The sequence below is a fragment of the Anomaloglossus baeobatrachus genome, chromosome 3 (assembly GCF_048569485.1).
Source record: "Anomaloglossus baeobatrachus isolate aAnoBae1 chromosome 3, aAnoBae1.hap1, whole genome shotgun sequence".
Lineage (NCBI taxonomy): Eukaryota > Metazoa > Chordata > Amphibia > Anura > Aromobatidae > Anomaloglossus > Anomaloglossus baeobatrachus.
In genome coordinates, this window is record NC_134355.1 from 704307931 (window position 1) to 704323692 (window position 15762).

General features: G+C 46.5%; 1 protein-coding gene across 3 annotated transcripts in view; it reads right to left on the reverse strand.

Annotated features, from left to right (window-relative positions):
- Window positions 1–13023: 13023 nt before the first annotated feature.
- FNDC4 (fibronectin type III domain containing 4) overlaps window positions 13024–15762 on the reverse strand; it is a 65204-nt gene continuing 62465 nt past the window's right edge. For all 3 annotated transcript variants that reach the window (XM_075341396.1, XM_075341395.1, XM_075341397.1), the window contains exon 7: window positions 13024–15740. In XM_075341396.1, coding sequence (XP_075197511.1) covers window positions 15705–15740 — 36 coding nt within the window. In that variant the 3' untranslated portion in view covers window positions 13024–15704. The remainder of the gene's footprint in view (window positions 15741–15762) is intronic.

The following is a 15762-nucleotide window of genomic DNA, read 5'->3' on the forward strand; positions in this document are numbered from 1 at the left end:
TGGTAAGTCATCAATGTCTGGTGATATGGGTGATACCCTGATACAGATGATGTAGTGGTAAGTCATCAATCTCTGGTGATATGGGTGATACCCTGATACAGATGATGTAGTGGTAAGTCATCAATGTCTGGTGATATGGGTGATACCCAGATACAGATGTAGTGGTAAGTCATCAATCTCTGGTGATATGGGTGATACCCAGATACAGATGATGTAGTGGTAAGTCATCAATGTCTGGTGATATGGGTGATACCCAGATACAGATGATGTAGTGGTAAGTCATCAATGTCTGGTGATATGGGTGATACCCTGATACAGATGATGTAGTGGTAAGTCATCAATCTCTGGTGATATGGGTGATACCCTGATACAGATGATGCAGTGGTAAGTCATCAATGTCTGGTGATATGGGTGATACCCTGATACAGATGATGTAGTGGTAAGTCATCAATGTCTGGTGATATGGGTGATCCCCAGATACAGATGATGTAGTGGTAAGTCATCAATGTCTGGTGATATGGGTGATACCCAGATACAGATGATGTAGTGGTAAGTCATCAATGTCTGGTGATATGGGTGATACCCTGATACAGATGATGTAGTGGTAAGTCATCAATGTCTGGTGATATGGGTGATCCCCAGATACAGATGATGTAGTGGTAAGTCATCAATGTCTGGTGATATGGGTGATACCCTGATACAGATGATGTAGTGGTAAGTCATCAATGTCTGGTGATATGGGTGATACCCGATCCAGATGTTGTAGTGGTAAGTCATCAATGTCTGGTGATATGGGTGATGATCCCGATACAGATGATGTAGTGGTAAGTCATCAATGTCTGGTGATATGGGTGATACCCTGATACAGATGATGTAGTGGTAAGTCATCAATGTCTGGTGATATGGGTGATACCCGATCCAGATGTTGTAGTGGTAAGTCATCAATGTCTGGTGATATGGGTGATGATCCCGATACAGATGATGTAGTGGTAAGTCATCAATGTCTGGTGATATGGGTGATACCCTGATACAGATGATGTAGTGGTAAGTCATCAATGTCTGGTGATATGGGTGATCCCCAGATACAGATGATGTAGTGGTAAGTCATCAATGTCTGGTGATATGGGTGATACCCGATCCAGATGTTGTAGTGGTAAGTCATCAATGTCTGGTGATATGGGTGATGACCCCGATCCAGATGATGTAGTGGTAAGTCATCAATGTCTGGTGATATGGGTGATACCCGATCCAGATGTTGTAGTGGTAAGTCATCAATGTCTGGTGATATGGGTGATACCCAGATACAGATGATGTAGTGGTAAGTCATCAATGTCTGGTGATATGGGTGATACCCTGATACAGATGATACAGTGGTAAGTCATCAATGTCTGGTGATATGGGTGATCCCCAGATACAGATGATGTAGTGGTAAGTCATCAGTTTCTGGTGATATGGGTGATGACCACCGATCCAGATGATGTAGTGGTAAGTCATCAATGTCTGGTGATATGGGTGATCCCCAGATACAGATGATGTAGTGGTAAGTCATCAATCTCTGGTGATATGGGTGATACCCTGATACAGATGATGTAGTGGTAAGTCATCAATGTCTGGTGATATGGGTGATACCCTGATACAGATGATGTAGTGGTAAGTCATCAATCTCTGGTGATATGGGTGATCCCCAGATACAGATGATGTAGTGGTAAGTCATCAATGTCTGGTGATATGGGTGATACCCTGATACAGATGATGTAGTGGTAAGTCATCAATGTCTGGTGATATGGGTGATGACCCCGATCCAGATGTTGTAGTGGTAAGTCATCAATGTCTGGTGATATGGGTGATGACCCCGATCCAGATGATGTAGTGGTAAGTCATCAATGTCTGGTGATATGGGTGATACCCGATCCAGATGTAGTGGTAAGTCATCAATGTCTGGTGATATGGGTGATACCCAGATACAGATGATGTAGTGGTAAGTCATCAATGTCTGGTGATATGGGTGATACCCTGATACAGATGATACAGTGGTAAGTCATCAATGTCTGGTGATATGGGTGATCCCCAGATACAGATGATGTAGTGGTAAGTCATCAGTTTCTGGTGATATGGGTGATGACCACCGATCCAGATGATGTAGTGGTAAGTCATCAATGTCTGGTGATATGGGTGATCCCCAGATACAGATGATGTAGTGGTAAGTCATCAATGTCTGGTGATATGGGTGATACCCTGATACAGATGATGTAGTGGTAAGTCATCAATCTCTGGTGATATGGGTGATACCCTGATACAGATGATGTAGTGGTAAGTCATCAATCTCTGGTGATATGGGTGATACCCTGATACAGATGATGTAGTGGTAAGTCATCAATGTCTGGTGATATGGGTGATACCCTGATACAGATGATGTAGTTGTAAGTCATCAATGTCTGGTGATATGGGTGATACCCTGATACAGATGATATAGTGGTAAGTCATCAATCTCTGGTGATATGGGTGATACCCTGATACAGATGATGTAGTGGTAAGTCATCAATGTCTGGTGATATGACCTCACTGCTTCACCACCGTGCGGAGCTGCCGCCCCACCACCGTGCGGAGCTGCCGCCCCACCACCGTGCGGAGCTGCCGCCCCACCACCGTGCGGAGCTGCCGCCCCACCACCGTGCGGAGCTGCCGCCCCACCACCGTGCGGAGCTGCCGCCCCACCACCGTGCGGAGCTGCCGCCCCACCACCGTGCGGAGCTGCCGCCCCACCACCGTGCGGAGCTGCCGCCCCACCACCGTGCGGAGCTGCCGCCCCACCTACACCCCACCTACTGTCTCCTCCCCAAAATCCTTTAGGATGTAAGCCCGCAAGGGCAGGGCCCTCTTCCCCCTGTGCTAGTCTGTCTATTGTAACGTGTACATGTATTCTGTATGTAACCCCCTCATGTACAGCACCATGGAATCAATGGTGCTCTATAAATAAACAATAATAATAATAATAATAATAATATGGGTGATACCCTGATACAGATGATGTAGTGGTAAGTCATCAATGTCTGGTGATATGGGCGATCCCCAGATACAGATGATGTAGTGGTAAGTCATCAATCTCTGGTGATATGGGTGATCCCCAGATACAGATGATGTAGTGGTAAGTCATCAATGTCTGGTGATATGGGTGATACCCTGATACAGATGATGTAGTGGTAAGTCATCAATGTCTGGTGATATGGGTGATGACCCCGATCCAGATGTTGTAGTGGTAAGTCATCAATGTCTGGTGATATGGGTGATGACCCCGATCCAGATGATGTAGTGGTAAGTCATCAATGTCTGGTGATATGGGTGATACCCGATCCAGATGTAGTGGTAAGTCATCAATGTCTGGTGATATGGGTGATCCCCAGATACAGATGATGTAGTGGTAAGTCATCAATGTCTGGTGATATGGGTGATCCCCAGATACAGATGATGTAGTGGTAAGTCATCAATGTCTGGTGATATGGGTGATGACCCCGATCCAGATGATGTAGTGGTAAGTCATCAATGTCTGGTGATATGGGTGATGACCCTGATCCAGATGAAGTAGTGGTAAGTCATCAATCTTTGGTGATATGGGTGATGACCCCGATCCAGATGATGCAGTGGTAAGTCATCAATCTCTGGTGCTATGGGTGATCCCCAGATACAGATGATGCAGTGGTAAGTCATCAATGTCTGGTGATATGGGTGATGACCCCGATCCAGATGATGCAGTGGTAAGTCATCAATCTCTGGTGATATGGGTGATCCCCAGATACAGATGATGCAGTGGTAAGTCATCAATGTCTGGTGATATGGGTGATGACCCCGATCCAGATGATGCAGTGGTAAGTCATCAATCTCTGGTGATATGGGTGATCTCCAGATACAGATGATGTAGTGGTAAGTCATCAATGTCTGGTGATATGGGTGATGACCCCGATCCAAATGATGTAGTGGTAAGTCATCAATCTCTGGTGATATGGGTGATGACCCTGATCCAGATGAAGTAGTGGTAAGTCATCAATCTTTGGTGATATGGGTGATGACCCCGATCCAGATGATGCAGTGGTAAGTCATCAATCTCTGGTGATATGGGTGATCCCCAGATACAGATGATGCAGTGGTAAGTCATCAATGTCTGGTGATATGGGTGATGACCCCGATCCAGATGATGCAGTGGTAAGTCATCAATCTCTGGTGATATGGGTGATCCCCAGATACAGATGATGTAGTGGTAAGTCATCAATGTCTGGTGATATGGGTGATGACCCCGATCCAGATGATGTAGTGGTAAGTCATCAATCTCTGGTGATATGGGTGATGACCCTGATCCAGATGAAGTAGTGGTAAGTCATCAATCTTTGGTGATATGGGTGATGACCCCGATCCAGATGATGCAGTGGTAAGTCATCAATCTCTGGTGATATGGGTGATCCCCAGATACAGATGATGCAGTGGTAAGTCATCAATGTCTGGTGATATGGGTGATGACCCCGATCCAGATGATGCAGTGGTAAGTCATCAATCTCTGGTGATATGGGTGATACCCGATCCAGATGTAGTGGTAAGTCATCAATGTCTGGTGATATGGGTGATACCCAGATACAGATGATGTAGTGGTAAGTCATCAATGTCTGGTGATATGGGTGATACCCTGATACAGATGATACAGTGGTAAGTCATCAATGTCTGGTGATATGGGTGATCCCCAGATACAGATGATGTAGTGGTAAGTCATCAGTTTCTGGTGATATGGGTGATGACCACCGATCCAGATGATGTAGTGGTAAGTCATCAATGTCTGGTGATATGGGTGATCCCCAGATACAGATGATGTAGTGGTAAGTCATCAATGTCTGGTGATATGGGTGATACCCTGATACAGATGATGTAGTGGTAAGTCATCAATCTCTGGTGATATGGGTGATACCCTGATACAGATGATGTAGTGGTAAGTCATCAATGTCTGGTGATATGGGTGATACCCTGATACAGATGATGTAGTGGTAAGTCATCAATGTCTGGTGATATGGGTGATACCCTGATACAGATGATGTAGTTGTAAGTCATCAATCTCTGGTGATATGGGTGATACCCTGATACAGATGATATAGTGGTAAGTCATCAATCTCTGGTGATATGGGTGATACCCTGATACAGATGATGTAGTGGTAAGTCATCAATGTCTGGTGATATGACCTCACTGCTTCACCACCGTGCGGAGCTGCCGCCCCACCACCGTGCGGAGCTGCCGCCCCACCACCGTGCGGAGCTGCCGCCCCACCACCGTGCGGAGCTGCCGCCCCACCACCGTGCGGAGCTGCCGCCCCACCACCGTGCGGAGCTGCCGCCCCACCACCGTGCGGAGCTGCCGCCCCACCACCGTGCGGAGCTGCCGCCCCACCTACACCCCACCTACTGTCTCCTCCCCAAAATCCTTTAGGATGTAAGCCCGCAAGGGCAGGGCCCTCTTCCCCCTGTGCTAGTCTGTCTATTGTAACGTGTACATGTATTCTGTATGTAACCCCCTCATGTACAGCACCATGGAATCAATGGTGCTCTATAAATAAACAATAATAATAATAATAATAATAATATGGGTGATACCCTGATACAGATGATGTAGTGGTAAGTCATCAATGTCTGGTGATATGGGCGATCCCCAGATACAGATGATGTAGTGGTAAGTCATCAATCTCTGGTGATATGGGTGATACCCTGATACAGATGATGTAGTGGTAAGTCATCAATGTCTGGTGATATGGGTGATCCCCAGATACAGATGATGTAGTGGTAAGTCATCAATGTCTGGTGATATGGGTGATACCCTGATACAGATGATGTAGTGGTAAGTCATCAATGTCTGGTGATATGGGTGATGACCCCGATCCAGATGTTGTAGTGGTAAGTCATCAATGTCTGGTGATATGGGTGATGACCCCGATCCAGATGATGTAGTGGTAAGTCATCAATGTCTGGTGATATGGGTGATACCCGATCCAGATGTAGTGGTAAGTCATCAATGTCTGGTGATATGGGTGATCCCCAGATACAGATGATGTAGTGGTAAGTCATCAATGTCTGGTGATATGGGTGATCCCCAGATACAGATGATGTAGTGGTAAGTCATCAATGTCTGGTGATATGGGTGATGACCCCGATCCAGATGATGTAGTGGTAAGTCATCAATGTCTGGTGATATGGGTGATGACCCTGATCCAGATGAAGTAGTGGTAAGTCATCAATCTTTGGTGATATGGGTGATGACCCCGATCCAGATGATGCAGTGGTAAGTCATCAATCTCTGGTGCTATGGGTGATCCCCAGATACAGATGATGCAGTGGTAAGTCATCAATGTCTGGTGATATGGGTGATGACCCCGATCCAGATGATGCAGTGGTAAGTCATCAATCTCTGGTGATATGGGTGATCCCCAGATACAGATGATGCAGTGGTAAGTCATCAATGTCTGGTGATATGGGTGATGACCCCGATCCAGATGATGCAGTGGTAAGTCATCAATCTCTGGTGATATGGGTGATCTCCAGATACAGATGATGTAGTGGTAAGTCATCAATGTCTGGTGATATGGGTGATGACCCCGATCCAAATGATGTAGTGGTAAGTCATCAATCTCTGGTGATATGGGTGATGACCCTGATCCAGATGAAGTAGTGGTAAGTCATCAATCTTTGGTGATATGGGTGATGACCCCGATCCAGATGATGCAGTGGTAAGTCATCAATCTCTGGTGATATGGGTGATCCCCAGATACAGATGATGCAGTGGTAAGTCATCAATGTCTGGTGATATGGGTGATGACCCCGATCCAGATGATGCAGTGGTAAGTCATCAATCTCTGGTGATATGGGTGATCCCCAGATACAGATGATGTAGTGGTAAGTCATCAATGTCTGGTGATATGGGTGATGACCCCGATCCAGATGATGTAGTGGTAAGTCATCAATCTCTGGTGATATGGGTGATGACCCTGATCCAGATGAAGTAGTGGTAAGTCATCAATCTTTGGTGATATGGGTGATGACCCCGATCCAGATGATGCAGTGGTAAGTCATCAATCTCTGGTGATATGGGTGATCCCCAGATACAGATGATGCAGTGGTAAGTCATCAATGTCTGGTGATATGGGTGATGACCCCGATCCAGATGATGCAGTGGTAAGTCATCAATCTCTGGTGATATGGGTGATCCCCAGATACAGATGATGTAGTGGTAAGTCATCAATGTCTGGTGATATGGGTGATGACCCCGATCCAGATGATGTAGTGGTAAGTCATCAATCTCTGGTGATATGGGTGATGACCCTGATCCAGATGAAGTAGTGGTAAGTCATCAATCTTTGGTGATATGGGTGATGACCCCGATCCAGATGATGCAGTGGTAAGTCATCAATGTCTGGTGATATGGGTGATGACCCCGATCCAGATGATGCAGTGGTAAGTCATCAATCTCTGGTGATATGGGTAATCCCCAGATACAGATGATGTAGTGGTAAGTCATCAATGTCTAGTGATATGGGTGATCCCCAGATACAGATGATGTAGTGGTAAGTTATCAATGTCTGGTGATATGGGTGATGACCAGATACAGATGTAGTGGTAAGTCATCAATCTCTGGTGATATGGGTGATACCCAGATACAGATGATGCAGTGGTAAGTCATCAATGTCTGGTGATATGGGTGATGACCCCGATACAGATGATGTAGTGGTAAGTCATCAATGTCTGGTGATATGGGTGATCCCCAGATACAGATGTTGTAGTGGTAAGTCATCAATGTCTGGTGATATGGGTGATCCCCAGATACAGATGATGTAGTGGTAAGTCATCAATCTCTGGTGATATGGGTGATCCCCAGATACAGATGATGCAGTGGTAAGTCATCAATGTCTGGTGATATGGGTGATCCCCAGATACAGATGATGTAGTGGTAAGTCATCAATGTCTGGTGATATGGGTGATCCCCAGATACAGATGTTGTAGTGGTAAGTCATCAATGTCTGGTGATATGGGCGATCCCCAGATACAGATGATGTAGTGGTAAGTCATCAATGTCTGGTGATATGGGTGATACCCAGATACAGATGATGTAGTGGTAAGTCATCAATGTCTGGTGATATGGGTGATACCCTGATACAGATGATGTAGTGGTAAGTCATCAATGTCTGGTGATATGGGTGATACCCTGATACAGATGATGTAGTGGTAAGTCATCAATGTCTAGTGATATGGGTGATCCCCAGATACAGATGATGTAGTGGTAAGTCATCAATGTCTGGTGATATGGGTGATACCCTGATACAGATGATGTAGTGGTAAGTCATCAATGTCTGGTGATATGGGTGATCCCCAGATACAGATGATGTAGTGGTAAGTCATCAATGTCTGGTGATATGGGTGATCCCCAGATACAGATGATGTAGTGGTAAGTCATCAATGTCTGGTGATATGGGTGATACCCTGATACAGATGATGTAGTGGTAAGTCATCAATCTCTGGTGATATGGGTGATACCCTGATACAGATGATGTAGTGGTAAGTCATCAATGTCTGGTGATATGGGTGATGACCAGATACAGATGATGTAGTTGTAAGTCATCAATGTCTGGTGATATGGGTGATCCCCAGATACAGATGATATAGTGGTAAGTCATCAATGTCTGGTGATATGGGTGATACCCTGATACAGATGATGTAGTGGTAAGTCATCAATGTCTGGTGATATGGGTGATACCCTGATACAGATGATGTAGTTGTAAGTCATCAATGTCTGGTGATATGGGTGATCCCCAGATACAGATGATGTAGTTGTAAGTCATCAATGTCTGGTGATATGGGTGATACCCTGATACAGATGATATAGTGGTAAGTCATCAATCTCTGGTGATATGGGTGATACCCTGATACAGATGATGTAGTGGTAAGTCATCAATGTCTGGTGATATGACCTCACTGCTTCACCACCGTGCGGAGCTGCCGCCCCACCACCGTGCGGAGCTGCCGCCCCACCACCGTGCGGAGCTGCCGCCCCACCACCGTGCGGAGCTGCCGCCCCACCACCGTGCGGAGCTGCCGCCCCACCACCGTGCGGAGCTGCCGCCCCACCACCGTGCGGAGCTGCCGCCCCACCACCGTGCGGAGCTGCCGCCCCACCACCGTGCGGAGCTGCCGCCCCACCACCGTGCGGAGCTGCCGCCCCACCTACACCCCACCTACTGTCTCCTCCCCAAAATCCTTTAGGATGTAAGCCCGCAAGGGCAGGGCCCTCTTCCCCCTGTGCTAGTCTGTCTATTGTAACGTGTACATGTATTCTGTATGTAACCCCCTCATGTACAGCACCATGGAATCAATGGTGCTCTATAAATAAACAATAATAATAATAATAATAATAATATGGGTGATACCCTGATACAGATGATGTAGTGGTAAGTCATCAATCTCTGGTGATATGGGTGATCCCCAGATACAGATGATGTAGTGGTAAGTCATCAATGTCTGGTGATATGGGTGATACCCTGATACAGATGATGTAGTGGTAAGTCATCAATGTCTGGTGATATGGGTGATACCCGATCCAGATGTAGTGGTAAGTCATCAATGTCTGGTGATATGGGTGATACCCGATCCAGATGTAGTGGTAAGTCATCAATGTCTGGTGATATGGGTGATGATCCCGATACAGATGATGTAGTGGTAAGTCATCAATGTCTGGTGATATGGGTGATCCCCAGATACAGATGATGTAGTGGTAAGTCATCAATGTCTGGTGATATGGGTGATCCCCAGATACAGATGATGTAGTGGTAAGTCATCAATGTCTGGTGATATGGGTGATGACCCCGATCCAGATGATGTAGTGGTAAGTCATCAATGTCTGGTGATATGGGTGATGACCCTGATCCAGATGAAGTAGTGGTAAGTCATCAATCTTTGGTGATATGGGTGATGACCCCGATCCAGATGATGCAGTGGTAAGTCATCAATCTCTGGTGCTATGGGTGATCCCCAGATACAGATGATGCAGTGGTAAGTCATCAATGTCTGGTGATATGGGTGATGACCCCGATCCAGATGATGCAGTGGTAAGTCATCAATCTCTGGTGATATGGGTGATCCCCAGATACAGATGATGCAGTGGTAAGTCATCAATGTCTGGTGATATGGGTGATGACCCCGATCCAGATGATGCAGTGGTAAGTCATCAATCTCTGGTGATATGGGTGATCCCCAGATACAGATGATGTAGTGGTAAGTCATCAATGTCTGGTGATATGGGTGATGACCCCGATCCAAATGATGTAGTGGTAAGTCATCAATCTCTGGTGATATGGGTGATGACCCTGATCCAGATGAAGTAGTGGTAAGTCATCAATCTTTGGTGATATGGGTGATGACCCCGATCCAGATGATGCAGTGGTAAGTCATCAATCTCTGGTGATATGGGTGATCCCCAGATACAGATGATGCAGTGGTAAGTCATCAATGTCTGGTGATATGGGTGATGACCCCGATCCAGATGATGCAGTGGTAAGTCATCAATCTCTGGTGATATGGGTGATCCCCAGATACAGATGATGTAGTGGTAAGTCATCAATGTCTGGTGATATGGGTGATGACCCCGATCCAGATGATGTAGTGGTAAGTCATCAATCTCTGGTGATATGGGTGATGACCCTGATCCAGATGAAGTAGTGGTAAGTCATCAATCTTTGGTGATATGGGTGATGACCCCGATCCAGATGATGCAGTGGTAAGTCATCAATCTCTGGTGATATGGGTGATCCCCAGATACAGATGATGCAGTGGTAAGTCATCAATGTCTGGTGATATGGGTGATGACCCCGATCCAGATGAGGCAGTGGTAAGTCATCAATCTCTGGTGATATGGGTGATCCCCAGATACAGATGATGCAGTGGTAAGTCATCAATGTCTGGTGATATGGGTGATGACCCCGATCCAGATGATGCAGTGGTAAGTCATCAATCTCTGGTGATATGGGTGATCCCCAGATACAGATGATGTAGTGGTAAGTCATCAATGTCTGGTGATATGGGTGATGACCCCGATCCAGATGATGTAGTGGTAAGTCATCAATCTCTGGTGATATGGGTGATGACCCTGATCCAGATGAAGTAGTGGTAAGTCATCAATCTTTGGTGATATGGGTGATGACCCCGATCCAGATGATGCAGTGGTAAGTCATCAATGTCTGGTGATATGGGTGATGACCCCGATCCAGATGATGCAGTGGTAAGTCATCAATCTCTGGTGATATGGGTAATCCCCAGATACAGATGATGTAGTGGTAAGTCATCAATGTCTAGTGATATGGGTGATCCCCAGATACAGATGATGTAGTGGTAAGTTATCAATGTCTGGTGATATGGGTGATGACCAGATACAGATGTAGTGGTAAGTCATCAATCTCTGGTGATATGGGTGATACCCAGATACAGATGATGCAGTGGTAAGTCATCAATGTCTGGTGATATGGGTGATCCCCAGATACAGATGATGTAGTGGTAAGTCATCAATGTCTGGTGATATGGGTGATCCCCAGATACAGATGTTGTAGTGGTAAGTCATCAATGTCTGGTGATATGGGTGATCCCCAGATACAGATGATGTAGTGGTAAGTCATCAATCTCTGGTGATATGGGTGATCCCCAGATACAGATGATGCAGTGGTAAGTCATCAATGTCTGGTGATATGGGTGATCCCCAGATACAGATGATGTAGTGGTAAGTCATCAATGTCTGGTGATATGGGTGATCCCCAGATACAGATGTTGTAGTGGTAAGTCATCAATGTCTGGTGATATGGGCGATCCCCAGATACAGATGATGTAGTGGTAAGTCATCAATGTCTGGTGATATGGGTGATACCCAGATACAGATGATGTAGTGGTAAGTCATCAATGTCTGGTGATATGGGTGATACCCTGATACAGATGATGTAGTGGTAAGTCATCAATGTCTGGTGATATGGGTGATACCCTGATACAGATGATGTAGTGGTAAGTCATCAATGTCTGGTGATATGGGTGATACCCAGATACAGATGATGTAGTGGTAAGTCATCAATGTCTGGTGATATGGGTGATACCCTGATACAGATGATGTAGTGGTAAGTCATCAATGTCTAGTGATATGGGTGATCCCCAGATACAGATGATGTAGTGGTAAGTCATCAATGTCTGGTGATATGGGTGATCCCCTGATACAGATGTCGTGGTAAGTCATCAATGTCTGGTGATATGGGTGATCCCCAGATACAGATGATGTAGTGGTAAGTCATCAATGTCTGGTGATATGGGTGATCCCCAGATACAGATGATGTAGTGGTAAGTCATCAATGTCTGGTGATATGGGTGATGACCACCGATCCAGATGATGTAGTGGTAAGTCATCAATGTCTAGTGATATGGGTGATCCCCAGATACAGATGTAGTGGTAAGTCATCAATCTTTGGTGATATGGGTGATGACCCCGATCCAGATGATGTAGCAGTAAAGTACAACATAAAATCTCACGAGCTCAGAATGATGGGAACGGAGAAGAAAATGCCCAGAAAGGGTAGAGGAAAACATGGTGGAAGAACTGATTGAGGTGCAGCCTCCGAGAAGAAAATCCCAACCATGAATGAAAGGGTAAAAGAAGAGCAGAGGAAATGCCCAGGAATGAAATCTATTAGACATGTACGGATCTCACAAACACGGAACAGATCATGCCCAAAGCATGTGTCAGTCATGTACAAATGTTCTGTTGGTTCAGTAACTGGAAGACTTGCGATTGTTATGGTGCAAGAATACAAGAGTAAATGTTGAGGCGCCACGCCCCCTATATACAAGTAACGCACAGCTATACAGTATTGTACAGATCATATACAAGACACAGCAGAGACATGCTACCTATATGTACAAGGACAGAACATGCACGTGTCAGACATAGAACACATTACAGGTAGAAGAAGAGACTGCCTGCACGGTGGAGAACATAGGCTTTATTAATGGGCACCTGGCCTGGCAGAATGGGCCGAACAGCACCAGCTCCAGACTGCACGGGGGGCTCAGGCCCCTACACAATGCACACAATCTGCTCAGATTACACGGTTCTGACCTGCAGAATAGCCTCAGCTTAGAAGCCAGCACCTGGTAGAAGACCACGTACCAGATGTTCTCTATGGGGGGGAAAGACATGAATGTATTGATGACGACATTGTGTGTATGACCCCATTGTACCATTAGATCCTACTTCTGCAGTGTCTATAACAAATCTTGTCCACCAGGACAGTAGATTGGATGGTCAGGTTATGTGGAGGCATCTCCAGCCCCATCGTACCTACGAGCGGGCTGTGGTCATCTCACTGGATAAAGCTCAAGAACATTTCCCACAAGTATCCTGAGCATTTCCACCAACCCTATGTGTATGGAGCAGGCAGCATTAGCCGTGATGTAGGACTGTCCAACCACATGACTGGAGAGTCCTTGTGTCCGTGGACTGACAGACGAACACATTTCCCGCGCACAAGGCCATCTGATTAGGTTTTCTTTAAGGCAATAACTGAAAATATTAGAAAAATAGATTTTGGTCCTGAAAATAGAAGATATAGAAGGTGAGAATCCTTTTGGACCCCCTCGGTGCAGAATAACACCCCGCACAGGGTCACAGTGGGCTTCGATTGGTGCTGCAGATTGGAGACAGCCGGTAGGAAATCTGCTGCCCAGCCCCCACGCCATCATCATTTACCTCAAGTGTCACAGCAGATATTTCTGCTTCCCATTATGTGAAACGCGTGGAGTGTGCCTATAATCTGGGGTCAGACACCGCTAAGTACTGGAGTCTATCAGGACTAGCCTCAAAAATTCAGCTCTATATCTGCGGGACGCTGTAGACTCGCAGATCTCAGGAATCACCAAATGTTCTAGATTCATGGAAACTCATGACTGGCACCTCAAAATGTTCTACACTGACGAGGCCACCAAGAGACGTTGTAGGATCATCACCACTCACACACAAGGGTCCCACAGTCCTGGCACCAGGAATATGGAAAACACCATAGATTGTGAATATAGGAAACACTCCAACGTCACCACTCACGGACCAGGAGCCTTCTAGATTCACACTGGAATGGGTTCTAGATCCGTGTGGCCCTGGTACTGGGGAATCTCTCCATGACCAGAGACATTCAGATCCCCAGAGAGGGCAACTCTATAGAAGAGACTGCATTGAAGGACAAACTGCTGGGTGTGATAACGAAAAATAAAAGGCACTCATAAGATTCAGCAATAAAGCGGTGGCAGTGCCAAAACCATTGTGAGGATCCAGATGATTGGTCACTGAAGTCACCGCAACCTGGCAACAGCCGGACATCACAGAAACAGAGAAGTGGCATCAAGATATCCAGACACGTAGTGATTACACAAACACAGTGACGACAGCCCCAGAGGAAGCGCCCCAGGCAGTGGAACCCCCTCCACAAGCACAGCCCCAGAGGAAGTGCCCCAGACAGCGAAACTCCCTCCACAAGCACAGCCCCAGAGTCACCCAGGCAGCAAAACCCCTTCACAAGCCCAACCCCAGAGGAAGCGCTGCAGGCAGCGAAACCCCCTTCACAAGCCCAGCCCCAGAGGAAGCGCCACAGGCAGCGAAACCCTCTCCACAATCCTGACCCCTATACTATCACTGGAGGAATACAGCACCTAACCTCCAACTGTAAAGGAAAAAGCTGAAAATCTACTAATGACTCCACCTTCACATAGGACAGCGATGTGACTCCCATCATACACCAGGGGAGGATGACTCTACCCATACTATACTATAACCTCGGACAGTGATGTGACTCCCATCATACTCACACTTAGGGGAGGAGGACTCCACCCATACTATACTATAACCTCGGACAGTGATGTGATGCCCATCTCACATCAGTCCGGCAGAGGATAAAGTGTTATGGCACAACTTCCCCATATACATTTACCGGGAGAGATGACTCCACCCGCAATGAACTATTACTGAGATATCACCCTCATCATTGTATTACCCAGAAAATGAGGTTCCTGTTGGATGACACAACGCCCTGGAGCAGGAGACCACCACCATTGTACTTTGCAGTGATACCCCTGTTATACTTGCACAAGGAGGTGATAAAGATTCTTAACCTGAACTGATCAGATCTGGTTTTGGGGTGTAGCTATTATACGGTGGTCACCAAATTATGATCATTGCTACTATTATTATGGATGGGGAGCCGAGAGCTGCAGAGAGGTACGGGGCAAGGGTCTGGGTCTGGTCGAGTGGGTTAAGAACCATTATAACTGGATCAATAACGATGGGTGTTGTCGGAGTGCGTGGTCTCGGTGAGGTCTCTTCTCAGTTCTGGCGCTTCACCCAGGCTGCAGCGTGGACAAGCTCTTCTGACAGTGTATATGGAGTATGACCCACACACAGGTCTGCACTGAGCATCTTCTACACCAGGTGGACATCTGAAAGTGTTTGGGTCCCATAGCTGGCGAGAGGTCACCTGCACGTGGCAGAAAAGATGAGATGAGCCCTTGGGAAAGCTCTGCTGGCGGCAGAGTTCCATATGTATTGCTATAAGGAGTCCTCAGTCAGCAGCAGGCCCAGGACGTCGGGAGAAGAACTGGGCCAGGACCGGGTGGCACTATACCTCAATGATATTGACAGACGGGGCCTTCTTCTAAAAAGATGACAAAACAACA